This window comes from Python bivittatus, unplaced genomic scaffold (assembly GCF_059951505.1).
Source record: "Python bivittatus isolate LINGU-HERP-01145 unplaced genomic scaffold, Pbiv_v1 ctg000160_np1212, whole genome shotgun sequence".
Taxonomy (NCBI): Eukaryota; Metazoa; Chordata; class Lepidosauria; order Squamata; family Pythonidae; genus Python; species Python bivittatus.
In genome coordinates, this window is record NW_028277076.1 from 5,989,016 (window position 1) to 6,009,871 (window position 20,856).

At 46.7% G+C, this 20,856-nt stretch overlaps 1 protein-coding gene across 3 annotated transcripts; it reads right to left on the reverse strand.

Annotated features, from left to right (window-relative positions):
* Positions 1-26: 26 nt before the first annotated feature.
* On the reverse strand, positions 27-19,892 carry GOLGA1 (golgin A1). Of its 3 annotated transcripts, XR_015797298.1 has the most exons (25): positions 19,757-19,892; positions 16,554-16,829; positions 16,082-16,172; positions 15,155-15,229; positions 13,991-14,088; positions 13,082-13,115; positions 12,535-12,674; positions 11,532-11,701; positions 10,745-10,856; positions 9,997-10,092; positions 9,401-9,526; positions 8,564-8,659; positions 7,898-7,993; positions 7,693-7,788; positions 7,277-7,429; positions 6,934-7,029; positions 6,363-6,422; positions 6,156-6,258; positions 5,136-5,284; positions 4,307-4,465; positions 3,563-3,622; positions 2,649-2,795; positions 2,061-2,147; positions 1,327-1,495; positions 27-175 (listed from the first exon to the last, which is right to left on the reverse strand). XR_015797298.1 is itself a non-coding variant. In XM_015888011.3 (24 exons), the coding sequence occupies exons 2-24, from the start codon at positions 16,686-16,688 to the stop codon at positions 1,415-1,417; spliced, it is 2,448 nt and encodes an 815-aa protein (XP_015743497.1). In that variant the 5' UTR covers positions 16,689-16,829; positions 19,757-19,892; the 3' UTR covers positions 27-1,414. The 3 variants fall into 3 exon arrangements, 2 of the variants coding, with proteins under 2 accessions (XP_015743497.1, XP_088003152.1); XM_015888011.3 differs by having other exon boundaries at positions 27-1,495; positions 12,535-12,663; positions 13,083-13,115; XM_088147026.1 differs by having other exon boundaries at positions 27-1,495.
* Positions 19,893-20,856: the final 964 nt, after the last annotated feature.

Below are 20,856 nucleotides of genomic sequence, written 5' to 3' on the forward strand. Positions count from 1 at the left end.
GAAGGTCAATCGTTTAGTCTGAAGGGTTCATCAAAAAAAAATGTATTGCACCACAAATTAGGTCTCTCTAAGCCATCACATCGTAAGAGTCCATTATGTACACAGAATGAATGGCCTACCCAGGGATCCACAAAGGCTTTTCTATATGCATACTCCGGGATAGTTTATGTTCTTTCTGTGCAAGGAAGGAAAAGTGCATTAGTTGCTACAACACTTGTTCTTGCTTTGCCAGCTTACAACAGTTCGACGGAAAGGTTATTGCAGGCTCTTCCCTAAGAGCTTTCCTACAGAATGCCGGCTCTCGGAGATCTGGCCAGCGTCCCACGTTTCACTCTGAATCTTAGTAAAGACGACCAGCGTGTCCACTTCTAGTGGAATTTTTCTGACACGGCAGCTGGCAAAGATACTGTTGCTTAGCAATATGCAGGAAGTGGTGTAGAACTGCAATGAGCAGTCTTTAAAAGAGTTGCCCGCTGCACCGTTTATATCATCTCTAAATACGCTGGTTAGTAAAAACAGGGCTGTTTCTTCTCTAAAGGCATGGCTTTTGGTTTCAGGAAAAAAAACACAGCTCTTTAACTCTGCCGTTCTAAGGAGCCGGTTCGATGAGTGTGCGAATGCACCCATCTGTTAAAAGCAGTCATACAGGTTTGTGTCAACGCTTCCTGCTAAGGATGAGAGTTGTTTGCAATTAGCCTGTCTCCGCTTCTTACTCCTCACCATCAAGCAGAACCTACCATGTGTAACGTACAAACCTGTCAAGGGGTTATGATTTGGGCGCCACGCCCAACGGCGCATGGTTTCTGGTTCCCACTTGTCGAACAGGTGGCTAACCGTGCCCCTCACCAGCACATCTGTTTTTTAAAAGCTAGAGCACCGTGAAATCCCGTTTAAAACCATTTTTCTTTAAGAAAAATAAAAGCTGGCCAACTCTGTAGAAAGTTGAGCTGGTTCCCACTGGAAACCTAGCATGCCATTCCCAGCTTCGGTTGAGTGTATCAGTAACCATGGTGTAGTGTTAATAAGCTGGGGTGGGGGGTGGGGGGCAGATGTAGCAGTCTGAGAAGGCAAAGCTGTTTTCCGTCCCCGATGGATTACACATCACCAGGAATGATGTAAGGACCAAGCACCCACAGACCCCTGCTGTACATAGCTGGAGACATCTGTCCCTGCAGAAGCCAAAAGGCAGCTCAGACTGCCACCACTGTAACCCTTTCGTCCCACAAAGTTGGGGCAAAAGAGGCCCCTTTTACAGGTCAGCTTTGTAAACGTCTTCCCCCACAAAGTTCATGGTACACAAAATACTGTGGTCACCGCAATCCACACCTCCATTGTCAGGTGCACCTTTTCATGGGGGGGGGGCCCACAAAACCCAACAACCAGAGGCGAAGGAGCAGGACACCCTGGTAGGGCCTCAGGACCACGTCATCCTCGGATTCGAGATAGAGGGTCGGATGCTCCCCCTCGGAAGTGGCTTGGACCCGAACCAGGACATCTGAAAAAAAAGGGGGGGAGACCACCCAGAATTAGGCATTGAATCGTGCAGCTGCTAGTTTTACCGATTCTCTGAAACCTCCCCCCTCAGACCTGTAAAAGAAGAGAGAACATTTCAGCCCTATCTGTTTCAGAGCCATCCAAGGAGTGGAGGGGCTGGACTAAAAAATGGGAGACGGTGAGTTCTAGTCTTCCCCTAAGACGGAAGCTGGTTGGGTGGCTTTGGGTCAGTCCCTCTCAGTCCAACCACCTCACTGGGTTCTTGCTGGGAAAACAGGAGAGAGGAGCGTACTGTGCGCTGCCTCAAGTTGTACAAAATAATGGATATAAATCACATAAATCACCAGTGTTCCTCTGGGGACTGGACACAATCACAAAACAAAGCAGGCCCCAAGATGGAAACGGCGGCTCACCCTCCTTTTGAAGCATGCAAATGGCCTCTTCTGAGAAGCGTTTTAGTGGAAGTGGTAGCAAAAGTGCAACGGGTGGCTTGGGACAGACAACTTCCTTCCACACCAGCTGGGTGACGAAAGTGTGTGTGCATCAGAGCATCAGTGGACCCTTACCTTGTACTCCAAGGTTTCCTTGACCATGTTTTCTTCCTCTGGAGAGAAGTTGAGCAACACAGACAAAGCCTTGATCAAGTGAAGCGCCTGAAATGCCACAGCAACCAAGTTACAAAAATGGGGCGTTTTGGACCACGTCTGTAAATTGGATCATCGATCCACTAAAGACAGCTGACCAGAAAAACGGCTCTTAGCATTAAAAAAATAAATACATAAATTTCTCTTCCAAATTTCCGGCAGAGGTTTGCAGAACTCACGGGTAATTTTTCATGTACGTAAATTAAAGATTTAATTTAAATTAAATTAAATTTAAAGGGCAACATCTTCTGATCTAAAAATGTCTCTTTTTGACTTGGGAGGTCTAACCTTACTGCAAATGGTCCAACTTTGAAATATACTGTACATTTCTAATACAGGCATTTTGTCAAGGTAAACAACCGATTTTCTTATCTAAATTTGAATTCCTTACTTTTTTCAATAAGACACTGGAAAATGAATGAAATTCCAATCTTGAACAGAATGCCCCGAACATGGCCCAAAAGCCATGAAGATAAATCAACAAGATCATCAAAACATTTTTTCCCTTACCTCCGATTCCCGGCAGGACATAAATTTTAGCACCACGTGCTTAAGATACTCAAAGTTTATCTCCCGGGAATCGCTCAGATCGGAGTTGTTTGTTACAGTCAAGGCAGCCGTGGGTACTTCAGGGACTTCGCCATCAGGTCGAATTTTCTGAAAGGAGAAAAATAGGGTTAGGTTGAAAAGCAAAATGAAACCGACTGTCAGGCGCGGTGCAAACACCACCTCATTTACAGGGCAAAGGCTGTGTCAGTCCCCAGACTGTTTTCAACGTAAGGCTCCTAACACTGCACCAAGAAAACCCCAAGGTATCAATCTACACAAATCATGTGACAGAATTAATTGCATTTGTACTGTGCTCTTCCACTAAGTGGTGCTCAAGACAGCTAACAGGACAGTATAATATAAGAAAACACCAGGAAAAATGCAAGGATCAGACCGAAACGAGCATGAATCAAATTACAGTAATCAACATGTCTACTTAAAGTCATCTCTGCCTCCCTAAAATCACCCAAAGAGGCCTCTCTTGAATTCCTGCCAAACATGACTGAGATGTTGGTGGATCAGAATGCAGAGTTATCTTCTCAGGATCTCAAAACCCAGGCAGGCTAACGGGGAACAGCAGCTTTTCAGATGAGCAAACCTCTTGATTGATAAGGGCCTTTTGGACTGTACCCTGAGATGGTGCTGTTCTACTTGGAGAACTACCTGGTCTAAACATACAGCAACCAACCCTCTTTTGGTGGCCAATGTCTGTAGGCCTCCATCACAACCAAAGAGAACCAACAGATATTCTCAGGCAACTGGATATTTTGTGTGCATGGATGCTAGATAGACACACAAACCCATGGTGCTGAAGCATGAAAGCCAAGACACTAGTTTGGTTAGAACAAACTTTATTCTGAGGGGTCTATACTCACAAGTTCTTTCTGCAAGGTCTTTTTTAGCTCTGCCATTCTCTGCTGCAGCTGCTTTATCATCTAGTGGGGGACAAAAGGGAAAGGAGATCTTGAGTCCCCTGGCCTTCCAATTATACACTCTGCAATAAAAGCTACTGAGCACCTTGAGGAAGCAGGACAAGAAGTGAATGGGCAAATCCATAATCCAAACTGCTATTTTACCTACAGGAAGGAGAGGGCCATTTTGGAGTTGTTGCCTGTCCAAAGGTAATGTGAATGAAAACAGATCCATGTTTGATGGCATCTGGACCGAGTTCCCACAAATTAACTCCAAAAACCAGGTTCACAAAAGACAATGACTATGTTCACCCAACATGGGAACCCCAAAGGTGGCCCTCCAGACAACTCCTGGCCAGAAGAGCCATGATGGAAGAGGCTTAGAGCACATTAAATTCATTAAATCTGGAGCACACAAACTCTACCCAATAAATGAGAAACAGAGATGGCCATTTTTTTTTTTTTTTTGGTAGGAGGTAGAAAATTCCAGGACATCTTGCTCAAGTATTTGTGATACTATGCACCTTTCTATGCAGAAATGTTGTAGGTACAATTGGCTTCCCCCATAACTCTTTGGGGGCTCTGTGTTTGCAAAAAAGCCCATCTGAGTTACTCTTGGAAGAAAAGCAAGGGAACCACTCATGAGACAGGTTATCAGAGAAGAGGAGGGATCAGAAAAATAGGTGCCAAGAGAAACTGAGCCTTCACCTTGTTTTTTTCTGCAATCTGCTGCTCCAGGTCTCTGTTCTCCTTCTGCAGTTGGATTACATCTGAGGAAACGAGTTCTCCATTGGGCTCAGCCTCCCCATCTTCAGAGAGATGCAAGTGGTCTTCCAAGGCCATAGAGGCTAGTTCTAACACTGCAGCCTGGCCAACAAGAAGAAAGAACGGAGTTCAGTAATGCTGGAGCAGATCCAGAAAAGGAAGCTGTGTGTGAATTCAGTCACAAGATCAATCTTCATTCCAGCCCTCTCATTCCAAATATACAGAATCGCAACCTCCATCATCACAACTGGCACAGCCAAGGGAGGACACCAGATTGGGGAGGACACGTTTGTTACATCACACCAACTAAATGGCTTATGGAGTACAGCATCCAGTGAGCTACGCTACTTTTGGGAAATCCACAAGAAGGACTTCTCTTGTAGATCCCTACCCACAGATGGGATTAGGGCTTTTATGACAAGTCAACATGAACACCAGATCCTCCATGGGTTTACCTAAATGTCCTTTCAAAGCCATCCATACAACAAGAGTATCAATTCATACGTAGTCTAAGAACAGTTCCTAGCAACTATCAGGAGGAACAAAAAAGATATTTCTGGATCAACCAAAGTGGGTGGTATAGTCTACTGGAATCTTCTAAATGGTTCTGGGAAGACTCCAAGTAGGGTATGAAGGCAGTTGCTTTCTAGCTTTTCTTCCACTGCATTTTGCCAAAGTGAACCAAAGTCATACCCTCATCCTATCCTCAAGATCCTTCAACCTGTTAAAGATACAGGCAGAACAGAAATTCCTGTTGATTAAATTCGCTCACTTGCTTCTCACGGGCTAACAGGCGTTCTTGCTGTTCCTGGAGCTGCGTCTGGAAAACCCGCAGCTGTTCTTCCATTGCTGCTTCCTTCTCCGCGGCCTGGCCTTGGCATGACTGCAGCTGATGCACCTGCAGCAGAAGCAGGTCGTGTTCTGGGAAAAAAGAGACACAGTGAACCCTGAGTTCGTTGGGGAGAAGCCACTTCTGGGCCCTGACTCAAGATGGGGCAAAGAGAGGATCACTCGGTGTCCAAAGAACACAACTTCATCCTCAGAACACCCTGTGATGTAGTCTAAGGTATATACAAGGAGCAAGCTACTTAAGATAACCAGAGCTGCCGAGCTACTTGGAGATCTAACCCCACCTCTTGCCTCTCAGTCTGACATTCTAACTACAAGCATAGGAGCTCTCAAAGCAACCCGAAGATTTTATATTATTGTTTGTTCTTCTTTCCTACAACCCATGAGCAAATGAGAGTTTCATGGCCGAGGGGTTTGGCCTCTGCTTGTGCTGGCAACTCTCATGCTGTTCCGTTTGTGCAAAGAGACTCCCATCCCACATGTGGGCTGAGCTTGAAGTGCATCTGAGAGATGCCCCACTATTATGAAGCACTGGGGCCATCGTTGTTGGAATGAGAGAGAGGAAGTGTTTGGAAAGTGTGGCCTGGAAGATGAGATGCCTTGCACATCCTTTACAAGCTATGCTTTGAACTTCTAATTCAGGAGGCTCAGCTCTGCTGGAAAGGTCCTCTGCCCTGAATGAAAGCCCTTGTTTCTCCTCAAAGACGGCATGTGGCGTAATGACACTTTTAAAAAATATATTCAAAAACACCACCAGTAAACAAGTAAGAACTGCTTCCAATTTAAGATGTCCACAAATTTAAAACCTGGATGATGCTAACGATGGTCAACACAGCAAGCTCAGGTGGAGCTCCATGGAAGGGAGAAGGCAGACACAGGAAATGACAGGTTTTGAGAGGACCAAGGAAATGCTCGCTCTGCTGGTGCTGGGAAATGGTCTCACCTTGCCTTAAGGACTTGGCCTCTTCCTCCTGTTTCAGGAGACTGTCTGTCTGGTCTGCAATCTGCTGGTCCTTCTCCTGTAACAACACGGTCAGATCTGCAACCTGACCCCCAGAAAAAAACGGTAGATGAGTTGTCAGAATGGGACACCCAGTCTTTATTTCAAAGCACAGCTCAGACTGCCTCTGAGCCAGGATACGCTCCACACCTGCTGCTTCCGGGTCTCCTCCAAGGTTTGGATGATCTCAGCACTGCTGCTCAATTCCACCTGCAAAGTAGCAAGAACTCTGTGGTTAGAAGACAGACAATTCCCAGCAACCACAAACAGGAGGGGGAGAAGACCACCAGAAATGTACCCAATTTATACCACAGGAGAGGCTTCCCTGATCCCAAGTATCAGAACTATCAACGTTGGGCCACCAGAAATCTTTCTTCCCTATATATCTATATATCTATATATCTATATATCTAGGTAAACAGACAGACAGACAGACATGGATGGGTGAGTGGATGGGTGGGTGGGGAGAGAGAGAGAGATGAGAGGGGGATGGAAGGATGGACAGACAGACAGATGAATGGGTGGGTGGGTGGATGGACGGATAGGCAGACAGATCTTCAGTCACCAAGCAGTTGATATTCTTATCCAATGATAGATCCTCCCTCTGGAGGTAGGCAATAAAAGTAACATCTCAAAGATTTGGGGTTAATGACCCAAAGGGCACAATTCCTGCTGGCCTGCTGGACATAGGCACCATATGATTAAAAAACTTGGCTCCTACCTTGACTCTTTCCAGTTCAGACTCTTGTTGCCTTAAGGAACGTTCTAAATCTCTGCACTGTTCTTTAAGTTCGGTGTTTTCTTTCTCCAGCTGGCTCTGCATAGGAAAAGGGACACATGGAACTGCCCGGCTGAAGAGAATTTCTACTCTGCATGCTGCCCAAGTTGAAAGTGGGGAGACCATGCTTATCAAAAACTAAACAACAAGAAAGTGTTTGGGGATGAGGCCCTTCGGTCTTCTTATCCGTCCTCCATGCAAGCAAAAGCAGCTGCATTGATGATGTGGGTCAGAGAGAGCTTTGAAACTGGATCAGCCAGAAGACCAAGGACAAAGGGACACTCACCGAGTTCTGCAGGGCAGCCCCCCTTTCCAACTTCTGTGCAGCTTCAAGGGCAGCAACTTGCCTCTCTAGCTGCCCGACCTGCTCCATCCACTGAGACCGCACTGAAGAGAGGTCTTCCTGGGATTTAATGCTCTCCAACTCCAGATCCGCCTGCTGATGAGAAAGAAAGAAAGAGATAACTCCAGCACTCCATGGGGCACATAAGTGCTCAGAGGAAGAATCTGAGGCCAAGGCACATGAGAAGGGAACCAAGTTTCACGGAAGACTCAGGGCAAGACTGGCTTGCGGACCTCACTGAGTTACTGAGGATCATTTAACTTCAGGCTGAGATCCATATTGCTTGTTCTCTCCATTAATGCACTGCTTATCAAGAATCTTTGTACGACGTTACCACGAACGGAATGTCGCGAGCTTACCAACTTTTGGATCTGCAATTCTTTATCCTTGATCTCATCTTGGCTCTTGGTCACTGCCTCTTTGGCAAGCTGAAGGGCTCGTTCCAAATCTTTCAGCTACAAAAACAAGAGATTGTTCTTCTTTGGTTCCTGCCCCTTTTAGCTCCTCATGTCTCTCCCTCCCACTCTGCAAGGTTACTGAGAAAGGGAACACCCCGGCACTTACTTGCTGTGAACTGCTTTCCTGGAGATGGCAGATGGACTCCTCCTTCTCACTCAGACGTGCTTCTTCAGTGGCCAACCTGCAGTTCAGCTGATTGATCTGGAAAGCGACACACATCCTGTATGGAGCTTCCACTCAAGAAAGAGTGAAGGAAGATCCACAGCACAACCATGAATGGCTGTGTTGTTCAGGTAACGTGGACAATGAAAGCAAGTGGAAGGCCTCATGTCACAGTCCCTCCCTGTGTGTCCCTCCTCAGAGATCTTCTCCCTGAAATTCAGGCAGTATTTCTACTGATGGGGAAAACTCATTAACGCAATTGTGTCCATCCATGAAGGCTGAACTACATCTTTTGTGCTGCTCTGCTAGACAGCGAGGACCTTACATCTTCTCAAGCTCAAGTTTGAAATGCTGCAACAAAGAGGTCTTCAGCCCTCAAGGCCTCCAAAGATCTAGAACTAGTCCAAGCAAAGGCAACCCTGTACATGCTCAGTGAACCTCAAATATGTCCAGAGCAAACCAGTGGCACTGAATACTTCCTCTTTAAAATTAATCTCTTGCTTTTACCAAGCCAAGAACAATTATCCCCAGAAACATGAGTCATGTCATCTGTTCCCTTCCTGCCCATCAACACTCCAGACTGGCAAGAGTCACCTTGCCTGCCCTTACCTGAGTCTCCATGAGACTTATGCTCTCCTTGTGACCTGTCTGGGCTGCCAGGAGCTCTTGTCGCGTATCTTCCAGGCTCTGCTCTAAAGTGCTTTTCTAGAGAGGTTGAAAATGAACGAACAGTCTTATGTATACACTTTCCTTCTACCCCCTCAGCAGTTGATGGTGAAACAACCAACAATACAACCCAATTAAAAACACTAAACAACACTCATGACAAAATAGAGCTGGTGCAAATCAAATCAGGGAGTACTTTATGCCTTATCCCATGCTGTCTTGTTAACTCTATCCAAATTATAACAAAGGTGAGAAGTAGATGAGCAAACTCAGTATGCTGGAGGTCTTGGATTTCTACTGCCATAATTCTCCGCTGGAATGGCAAAGGATGATAGGGGCTGCAGATCCCAACTTTTGGGAAGCAGCAAGCCGAAGGGAACTGAGCTAATCAGATGAAATTTGCCAAAAGGGGATGAGTAGAAAACTCAAACTAAGTTTCCCTCTGTTGATTTCTGAGATCCATCAGCCCAGGCTAACATACTTCCTGCTGTGTCAAAAAGAAACCATCTTCGGTATTTCAAAGTTGATGGAGCCCAGGACAGATTTCCAATAGGAAATTAGTCAAGATGGCCCTGTGCAGAACTTGCCTGGGCCTCTACAAGCTGCGTTCACTTGAAGTGAGAAACCAAAGCAGTCTTTGCCTAAGAACTCCTGGATCTCAGGCTGGTGTCGTGGTGGGAGAATCAAACCCTGTGAAGTCTGTGAGATTAAGGCCTGCAAAGCTCTCTCAGCACCCCCCTCAATTGCCTCTTCCCACTGCCGCGATCAATCCCCACTCACCTCTCTGAACAGCTCCCGAAAATGTTCATCCCCAGAGAGGCTGCCTTCTAGTCGCTTCTCCAAGAGGGCGACTTTCTCTTGCAGTTGACCCACAAGCTGGGTCTTCTCCTCTGCTTGGGCAACCATCTGTTTGAACACACAGATGAGATGCTTCACTTGCTTGGCAGCCCGTTTGCTAGAGAGGCTGTTGGGCACCCTGCCCTACAAGGGGGTCTCCATTCTCCGGCCTGAAAGAAGGTTTGCGGTCACATCAGGCCCCTTCCTTCTGCAAAGCAGAAGAGCTACAACCTCTCCAGTGGTTTGTTTCTGTTATCTCATTCTCCAGTGCTGCCATGTATGACTCATGAGATGCTCTGGCCATCATCCCAAGCAGGAAAGAAGAAGCAAGGCATATGCAAAGCACATCAGAGAATATGAGCTCCAACCACTAAACATTCACACTGTTTTCATCTGACGCTTGCTTCATCTATAAATATCCAGTTTGTCTGCCTACTTTGCGACCCGGCCCTTCCTCGGGGCCCAAACATGCAGGAGAATCCCTACTCTAGAAGTCCACTTGCTCCTGACTTTTAAGGCCAATGGCTGGAGATCTCTACCTTTTGCCTTTGCTCTTCAAATTCCAGCTTCAGAGATTCTTGTTCTCCCTGCAGCATCTCCAGGCGCTTTTCAGAACCAGAGGTGGCAAGCTGAGCCTAGAAGGTTAAAGGAAAAGGTCCTGAAATCTAATCTGGAACATCTGGGATGACAACTCCGTTGGCCAAAGGTTTTTACCTCTCCCCGTACATGAACTGTTCCTGGGTCTCTGATGCTTTAAGGCACGCTGAACTCCATCTACAAGAAAGAAAGTGCCTACTCTTGTTTAAGGGCGGTGGGCAACCCACAGCCTTGTCCCTCAACTGAATTTCAAGCTACTGCGCAGAACCCTCTGCCAATCCTATAATTATTATGATTCCCACAACATGCTGACCACAAACTACCCAACCCTGTCATAGCTGGTTGGGTGATCCTAACCGCAGACAGAAGAGGGCATGAGAAACAGAGGGGAGAGATGCCCCTGCTTTTACCACCGGCCCCGCCTACCACTTGCAGAAGCCGGTCCACTAAGACTGAACGGTTCCTCCGAGGAACTACAGCCTTCTATCTAGGAGCTGCAAAAAGCTGCTTGTCCGCCTATTATCCAGCAGGAGAGTGAATATGCTGGGAGGAGTACCCTTGAGCAGAGCTGTGCATGCCATCTGAGGTACCCTCTTCCCAGAGGTTGGGCAGCTTTGGCATCAGGGTGCCAGCCTCAGTGGAGGGGATAAGAAAGGCCTGAGAGGCAGCACCCAGAACTTCTCAACGTACATTCTTCAGATCTACTGACAGGCGCTGGATGTAGGCTTGCAGCTCTTGGCTCCGTTCTTCCAAGGTGGTGATCTTGTTTTCTGCACTCTCCCCGGCGTCCTTGAGCTCATCCCTGCATTAAAAGTAGGAAGAGGAACTTTGACCCACAGACCAGAGATCAAATTCAGAAGCTTCTGCTCAGCTCCTTTCTGTCCAAGTCCAAAGCCTGGAGATCTCCCTGTTCCTAGCCAGAAGGAAAGTCTTTCCAGAGAACTCACATTCAACATCAGAGAGAGAATCATATAGGCTCACCCTCTCTCAATCACCTTGGAACTACTCAAGATGACCTATGGTCAATGTCCAGAGGGGACCGATGACATGGCAACGACAGAAGATGTTTTTTTTTCACCAATAAACATCTAGAGAGGCAGGAGGATGACTTCCTATAGTCAAGGCCATAATAGGTTCTTTCAGTTTAGAAAGAAGACTTGTTCGCCAACTTCTCACTGAAGCATGACTCCCAAAATAAGATGCTCACATCAGGTTAGGCTGCTGGGGCTCGTGCATCTGGCCTGGCCACCTAGGAAGCTTCATCCTGCCTGCTGACCAGAAAGGCTGATGCTGAAGGAGCCACAGAGACTAGGCAGCCCCACTTCCCTCATTGCTACCTTCTCCGAGCAAGTGTAGGGATTCCACTTAGTGAAAGTTACACCTGAGTTGGTATTATGACCCAGGTCCCCATACCCATCCTCTCCGCCTATCTCAGGCTGCTCTCCCAATCAGCTCAGGTGGAGGGTCCTTCTCTTACCTTTCCGTTTCCAGGTCCACCTGCTGTTGTTGCAGCTTCTGAACTTCTCTGCACAGGCGTGAGGACAAGGCCTGAGAGGCCTGCAGCTCCTCTCGTGTTTGCAGCAACTCCTGAGTGGAGGATCCCAGCTCTCGCTCCATCTGGGCCAGGGACTCTTCCTTTTTCAGAAGCTAGATGTTTACAAGGAACCCATTTAAAAGTAAGAGACGCTTAATACGGGGGGTTCTCTCAGCCCAGCATCATTGGGGTAAGGGGAAGGACAGATAACTCAGAGGTTTAGGCAGACTTCAGGTCAGCAGAATATTTGTCTTTTGACTCAAAAGCCAAAATCCCACCACTAAAGTTAAGAGCAAACCAGCAGCTTAAAGACACTTGCCATCCCCAGGCATAAAAACACCTGCTTGAAAGCCCAAACATCTGTAATTAGTTGGTGTAGGCAAGTATTTCTCAACCTCAGCCACTTTAAGATGTATGGACTTCAACTCCCAGAATTCCCCAGCGAGCATTCTGGGAGATGAAGTCCACACATCGTAAAGTGGCTGAGGTTGAGAAACACTGAGGTAGATCAACACAGAACTAAACGTTTCAATTGGATGTAAGGCTGCTTTTTCTGTGACTCCTGCGTATTACCCTCAGATGAATGCTACGATGGGAAAAAAAAAAGTAGGGGTGTGCAAAACATGTCTTCCAAATCATTTTGAGCTTGAAACTTTTCCAAATAGACCACTCCAAGCATTTTGGAAAGGCTTCATGCACTCAACTGGAGACTTCGGGGGGGATCTGCATGAAAAACAGGGTGGAACTAAAGGTTTTGTCCACCCCTAGAAAAAAGAAAGGCAAAATTCAATGTAGCATTACAATCGGTAGAAGAGAAAGTTTGTAAGAGTGAGCCCAGAGCATTTGGAACCAGAGGACAGGGCTCCATTCACCCCATCCCAAAGAAAAGTTTGGAAACCCAGCCAAGATGCCCCAGCCTGGAGGATGACGACTTGGGAAGCCTCACCATGTGCTTGACTTTTGCAAGCTCCTGTTGTTGAAAACCTTCCAACTCGTCAATCTCATCTCTCTTCTGGAACAGGTTCAAACTCTGTTCTCTCATTTCTTGCAACTGGGTTGAAAGGAGTTTCCTCTCCTGTTTAGCAGCCAATACATAAGAAGGACCAAAAAAAAAAAATGTTAAGGACGGTCTCAACTTCAGGGCAAAACCTAACCATGTTTGAAGAGCTGGGGAGGGAGGGAGGGAGGGAGGGGGAACCATTGCAAATGCTTTCCAGTCTCACAAGATGCAGCATTTCAAAAGGCACCTGAAAAGGTTTGGGGAGAGACACCAAGGCTAATCTAGCCCTCTCTTGTGGGTCACTTGGAAGCATAGCCCTTCGACCCCCATCCACAACAAAGCAAAACTTCTTTCTTTCTACAGCACCTCTTAGAGACACGGAAGTCCACCATCTGAGCCCCCCAGTGTGCCTGGGGCCCCAAAACCCATAATTAGGGCTCCCAGAGACCTCCAAAACCAACCTGCCCGCACTTGGTCTCAAGCCAGCTCCTCACCTTTTCAAGATGAGACAGTTTTTCCCGCCACTCCTGGGAAAGAAGAAAAGGACAAGTCAACATCAGCACAGCTAGGCTGAGCGCCGGCAAGAGACAGAGGCACAGCGGAAGGGCTGCCTTGAAAGCTCGATAAAGGAAAAGCAAGGAACCCGGCAGAGCCCGCAGAAAAGAACTTCAATGCTTAAACAGCTGCTCTGACATCATGAAGCAGCAGAGAGAGAGAGAGATGCTTTTATTACATCACAGAGAGGCCTCCTTCCTTAAAGGGATAGTCTTTGAGGGAAGAAGCGTTCCCACAGGAAATTATTAAGGGGAAAAAAGGGGAGGTTTCTCTCCCAGGACAACTCAGTGCCCCAACAAGGTGGGTAAAAGTCCTACGCGAGCATTCCCCTCTTGAAACAGCACTTATGTCCTGCTGAGAAACCCCAAAGGTTTCTGAGCATTAAAGTCTCAGCTGCATGTGGTTATTACAGGCAGCCATGGATGCCATTACAGGAGAAGCCTCAGGCCTGCAAATACTTTCACTCCTTCCTTTCACCAAGTAGGAGCAAAGTGTTGCTCCTGGATGCATTTTGCATGAAGCCTAATCTGCCTCTTCGCCCTCCTCTGCGCATATTTGGGGAGAGGCGGGAAGGAACGTCGCAGTCCAAGACTGAGACGTCCCTGCAAACCGCTGGGATGTGGAAGATAGGATTTCATAAGCTTAGAACTACTTAAAAAATATTATTTTAATCACAAAAAATAAAGTGGAAATTCAGCACATTTGCCTTGACACCTACACAGCCGTGGTTAGACAGGCTTCTACAATTTTCCCTGGGTGGTCACAGCATTCAGGAAAATCTGTGCCTGCCCTGAATGATTTTGGCCCACCTTCAGGGTAGAACATCTTGACACCACGGACAAGCTACCTGGTCCTTCTTCTCCAGGGCCAAGGTCATCCCTTCTGCCATCTTCGCTATGCTGGTCTGGTGTGTTTCGTTCTGCTCTTGAAGTTTCTTCACAAAGGCTGTGGGCAATAACGTAAGGCACGAGTTGTAGTGAAACCAGGGCTGTGCCTGAATGAAAGCTGAGACCTACCCATTAGGGAAAAACTGAAACTGCCTTGCCAGAGTCAAGCTCTCAGTCCACCAGTCCAATATTATCTTTTTTGACTGGCAGCAGCTCACCAAGCTCCTTTTCGCCCACATTTGCTCCCCTAAGACTTTGCTGGGAAATGCAAAGCATATACAGGTCATCCTCATTTAGCGACCACAATTGGGACCAGCAACTCAGTTGTTAAGCAAGGTGGCCGCTAAGTTAAACCATGACTGTCTTGATGATCTGACTTCAGTTTTCCTTTGCTTTACAGACCTGCAAAGGTCATAAATGTGAGGATTGGTCATAAAGTTACTTTTTCATCACTGTTGTAACTGCAAACAGTCGCTAAACGAGGACTACCTATATTCTATAACTGATACATTGCTTTTCCATGAGGTAGGAGAGGAACAGGAGTCCTTTGATAGGAGACCTTTGGGGCTTCCACTGCCCCCATTTTTCCAAACTGCTGACCTTTGGGTAAGTCCCTCACTGGCAGGCTTTTTTGGTTTAGCATTATGAAAACAAAGTTTGGACTCTTCTCATTCACCACTTCTCTGGCATGCTGGATTTGTTTCAGGGAAATCAGTTTCAAAGCCAACAACAGGCTGCCTTTGCTTCCAATCTAGAATTAACAGCCCTAAGCTGCAGAGTGTGACACAAGGCCTGTTCTTGTTTTGTTAAACCATACTTTGGCTCCAGTGTTCCCTGACAAAGCATTTCATTTTCAAAAGCTGTAATTCCATTAAAGACAAGCTTCAAGGGGCAGTGTGTGTTTAAACAAACAAATCCTACCCCAGGGAAATAATACTGAACTCCTCCATGTCCTTTCAGAGTGCAAAACAAGCTGATATATTTTATAAAACTTCAATAAACAGCAGCCCAGCAAATAAGCAGCCTCTACATCCTGGAATGATACTGTCAAATGTTACATTATTTTGAAATTGTCCTTCTGAGTTAATTCTTTATCAAATGGGAAATAAACGATGGGTACATACAATCCTGATGTGTCTCTAACGCATTTTCAAGCTTCTCCTTAATCTTCTGCAAGTTTCGGACCTGTTCAGCATAATCTGAGTGGAAGGACAGGGTGGCACCAACCAGTTATGGGTAGACAAAGAGAAAAGGGAATGAGAGATTTTAAAATACAAATGAAAAGGAACAATGATTTTATAGTCTGAGGATCGTATCGGCCAGCCTCCTTCAACACCACGCTAATAACAATGAAGGTATCACCATTATTACCTCACCGGAAAAACGAAGGCAGACAAGACAGAATAGATTTGCCAATAACAAGGAACCACGTTTTCCCCATGATGTAAGAAAAGGGACAGTTGCATTTGAAAGCCCCCCTCCAAACAGCTTCTAGTCCTTTGGAGCACAGCCAATTCCAAATAGCCCTTTCAGATTTTCCAGCAGGAATTCCCTCCCCCAGACCACCCGCCACTTCCTCACACAATAGGAAAGCAGTAGCTATGCTGAGAGTAGCGTGGATTTTGAAACAGAGCTAAGGCAGAATAGTGGTGAGGGTGCTTGACTAGGACTGAGGCCGTGGAAGCTCACGGGATGACTTTGCGCAACTCACACTCTCTGACTGGCCTCACAAAGTTGCCACAGGGAGAAAAGTGGAGGTTGGAGTGCTGTATGAACAGCCTTGAGCTGCTGGAGGAAAAATCGCATATAAATCTAACCCACAGATACATTAAAATAAAAGGAAGTGGGCTCTAGACAGTAAGAATGTCCACTTGCAGGAGTGAAATTAATAAAAAAAACAATTTCTGGGAGTTATCCATGTATTCCAAGTGTTACAGCTTTAAAATCAGAGAAACTTACAGTTCCTGACTATCGTTCATTTCAAAAGTGGTAAGGGATGAAAGAGAGTACCCATGTTTTTTAACTAGCACCCAGTACAACAAGAAACATACCAGAGAGCTTGACTTCCAACTTCCGTATTTGTTCATTCCTTCGAAACAGCTGAGAGGAGAGGTCCTCTCTGGAGCTGCTTCCATCAGATGGCTTGGTAGGCAGAAGACACAGAGATACATTCAGATTAATTTCTGGAATGGACCAGCCCAGGATGTTTGTACATTTCAGTGACAAAGAGGTTTGGATCCTGCCCCCTCCCCCTTGCTAAAATGGCTTCTAAAGGAGAAGGGAATCAACTCTTCATGGACTAATCTACCTCTAGGACTAAGTGGGGAGGAACGCACCAACCCATTTTATGTTTTTATAAGCATCCTCAACAGACCAGCCCTTTGCCAATGTTAGGAAGCATGAATCACTCTTACGAGCTATCTTTCAAATGTCTTTTTTATCCTCAGGGCTTTATCCAAACAGAACTCGAGTCGGGAAAAAGTGATTTCTGGCCTCTATTTGAACCCCATCTCTGACACTTACGAAATCATCCCCCGAGTCTGCTCCTACTGACGTGACGGATTCTTTGCTGATCGATCTGGGCATTCTGGCTGGCCCCCCGGGCCGTGGAGCAGTGGCTGCCTCATCAGCAATCTTCTTTTTCAATTTTGCAAACATCTTCTTCCGGCCAGGAAGCCTTGTGCTCAGAGACCCAAAGGCCCCAGTCAGATGGCCAATGCTCCCAGCAAAGGACTGGAGGAATCCTTCTTTTCCATTCAATCAGTTTCGCTCCCTCAAGGGGGTCATAGTCAAACAGTGCTGGTACATTAAAATAAACAAGAGACATTTTTGGATACGGGACAAAACAATTACACATGAACGCATTTATGGAAATCAATTTAAGACCATGAATCTATATGTAGAATAGTTGAAAACGTTTTGACTTTAGTCCTCATCCTAACAGAACTTTGTTAACTGATGCTGGTGTTCTAACCCAGTCCAATTCTTTACTGTTCTTTTAATCATCTATTTTGTCCTAACCAAGTATTTCAGTCAGCTGAAAAAAAAACCATTAAGAAGGATCTCAAATTAACACAATGCGCATTCAGTAAAGTTAAAAAGAAAAGAAAATCCATTCATTTAGGGCAAGAAAATATTCCGGAAATATCCCACATCACTGCAATAAGGATTATTTGTGTAGCTTCTGTCTGCCGCTACTTTTTATTAAAAGTAGCACCTGGATTGCCTAACAATCCAGATAAAACAATATAGTTATAAGTAAAACCATTACAGCTCCTTAAACACTCATCCTTAAACTCATCAATTAAACACTCATTAAATGGAAACACCTCACTAAGAAATCTGAAAGTAATTGAAAAAGCTCATTGGAGGGGAATATTTTTAAACAGCTGCTTAAAAATGGCCTCGTGTATGTATTTTAGTGGCAGTGGAAAAGAGAAGCAAGCATTAAACTGACTCCCATTTGGCTGGCTTGGAACTCAGTCCATACACATCTCACAAATCAGTCTCTTAGATCAGCTGTGGAGGCGGCAGAATATCATAGAGTAGTCAACGAAACTTGTTTCAGATATCAAAGGAGTTGCAGCCTTCTCCAGCTTCTCCTCAATCATCATCCCAGCCCAAGAAAAGCCATGCTGGCTAGGATAATGAGAGATAAAATCCAACACATTTTGGAAGGCACCAATATGGGAAAAGCTGAACTAAGCCATTCCTATGCTCTTTTGATGGTGGTGTCATCTTGTTCATCTGAACCAAACTAAAGATATTCATTTCTTGATCATTTCCAGCTGTTGGTTTCTGTACAGTTACCAATAAAAAGAAAGGATGTATGGCAGAAGGAAAAATCCACCCAGGGTCCAGTTTTACAACAAGGATCTAGGCCTGTTACAATCAAGGGAGCTAGCAAGACAGAAAATCACAAAACAGCATTAGAATATATGGAAGACATTACTGTATACAGGATTGTACCTCCTCAACACCTCTGACTTGGCAGTCTTGGGAGGTCAGAGGGATTCTGCCACTTCGGTGCATTAGGGAGGTAATCATGGTTTAAACAGCAAAACAGACCTACCAATGCAAGATACATCAGCTGAAGGAGAGCCTTCTCACCAAGCATATAAAGACAATAAGCTTCTCATGGGCTCAAGTTATCCACCTACCTGATACCAACACATCAAACAACTATGAATAATTCACCGCATTCCTGGCAACTCTGCAAAAGTTGCCAGACACTAAATACTGCCACTCTGAAATACTGATCTTCAAAGTCTTGCCAGCGATCCGAGTAATTTTGAGACAGACATATCAAGGAGTACTTTTACCATACTATACTAACTACTACTATATCAAGGCATTTCTTGGTTTTTAATTAGGTACAGAAACACAATATTGAACACTCAGGAAATAATCAACCATTAGGAGCAGGAATGAAGTCTCCTGGGAGATCACAATCCCCAACTTGGCACCTTTTCTAATTCTGAATGCATTATAACTAATGGCAGCGAAAAGCCTCCTTTTAATGCCTGAAAATGCATTTAGTCTCTCTTATAACAGCACTGCTGAAGGAAATCAGGAACAATAAGCAAGGCGGGAGTGGAATCTCAAATAAGCTTCTGATGCACCTAAAGTTAAGAAGATTGTGTCAAGTTGTAGCCTATCTTGGACATGACTCCATAACCTCTGAAGAATTAGTTATGCAGGTCTGGGAAATAGTAATATCTGACCTTAGCTTTAGAAACCCAGATGCACCTATGGCTCCAAATAAAGTTTAGTGTGGTCCAGAGAGCAGAGAATTCAAATAAGATTCAAAAAAAAAAAATTCAAATTTTTGTAATTAAAAACAAAAAACATCCACTTGAGCACCAAGCTCCCTGTATAACCTTTGCACCAGTACTTATTTCTCAGCCTACCTGACCTCCACATATTTTTTCTGTACCATTCAGCATGAAGAAAACTTACACAGCATGACAAATAAGCTAATCTTTAAGCCACCATAACACCAGCTCTTTGGCTATATGGATACACACAGAGCAACCATCTTCTCTCTCTCTCTCTATACACACACGCACATACACAGCAACATATATATATATACACACACATACACATGCACACAAACAGCAACCCACATATATTTATATAAAGGTACACACACACACCTATATACACATACACAGCAACACACACACACACACACACAGAGCAACTCTCTCAAAGTTACCCAGCGCCTGCATCCGCCCGTGAAGGCAGGAGCCCCAGCCGCGGCCTCCCCTTGCCTCGAGCGGACCTTTCGGCTCGGGCACGGGCCGCGACGCGCGCGCAGCCCAAGCGGTCGGTCAACCGGGCTCAGGTGCTGCGGGAGCCCAATCCGCCCCGCGGGAGCCGCCGGAAGGCCCCGCCGCGCGGGGCGAGGCCCAGAGGAAGGAGACGGCGCAGGCGGGGCGCCCCCGGAACTAACAGCCTCCGCCCGCCGCGCCCCCTTCTCCGGACTGCCGCACTGACCCTAAACGCAAAGCGCTGGGGTCCCGCACGGAGCAGCCTGGCCACCGTAATCCCCGGACAACCCGCGAACCAGTTCCACCCCCGGGGCGAAGGAAAGCTCGCCTGGCCTCCGGTGTGAACGACCAACCGGACAACCGGGGCGGCCTACCGGCCCGCAGCCGCGGAAAGAAAAGGACACGGGCCACGAAAGACGCCGCAGCCCGGCCGCGAAAGCGGGAACCCACCAGCTGGTCGTGACAGAGGAGACACCTCAGCCAGCAGCGGAAGAGGAAGCGCCGTCTGGTTCGGCCGCCGGCGGAAGTGACGGAGGAGGGGAGAGAAGCGGCGCTCGCCGCCGGCCCAGGCGCCGGGGGAGTGGCCGGGTAGGCCGCGCCCCCTCGCGCGATAGGGAGGCGGAAGGGCAAAGGCGGGGCGTCCGTGCTTGCGTCATGCCCTCCATTCAGGAGGATCGCAGCCGGCTGGGGCGCCTGTGCCTAGTAGACCCGGCCGCGTGAGGGCGCCAGGTTGGAGGAGGCTGGTCACGGCTTGCGCGAGCTGTTGAATTGAATTCCCGCTGCACCGTCCGCTCTCCTCTGCAAGCCACGATGGCGGGGGTCACGCACCCCGCTCGGCCCCCCAACCAGCCAAACCACCTTGGGGTCTAAGGCAGTGTTTCTCAACCTCAGCAACGTTGAGATGGGGGGACTTCAACTCCCAGAATTCTGCAGCCGGAATGCTGGCTGGGGAATTCTGGGAGTTGGGAGTCCCCCATCTTAAAGCATGCTGGCTGGGGAATTCTGGGAGTTGGAGTCCACTCATCTTAATATTGCTGAGGTTGAGAAACACTGCCTTAAGGGGAGGATCATCCAGTATGGACCCATCTGAGTCTTGGGGCACCTTAAAAATGCTGCCAACTTACATCACCCTTAAACTCAGTCGTGCTGAGACATCATCACCCCTTCTTTCCAGGGCTAATCTTCCCCTCCCTTCCCCTTAACAGATGTTAGACCTTCCAGCAACCCAAGAGGTGTTATTTTACTGTAGCATCTAGAGAGACCCTGCAATGCTTACATTTTCCCCCTGCCTCACCCATACCCTGGAAGAACAGGTAAGTTTTTTCTCAGACTTCAAATCCTTTGTAACCCAGAGGGTAGCCTGCAAAAAACTGATCTCTCCAAGGACCACAAAAGTGTGTACAACAAAGGTGGGCTACCTCTATTCTCCCACCATTATGACTCAGTTAATTTGTTGACCATCTGGATGTCATCTGATCTTTTATTTTACTAGTATTTAATAAAGGCGATGGGTGCATTGTTAGAAGACCTGAAAGACCAAGTTGAGGACA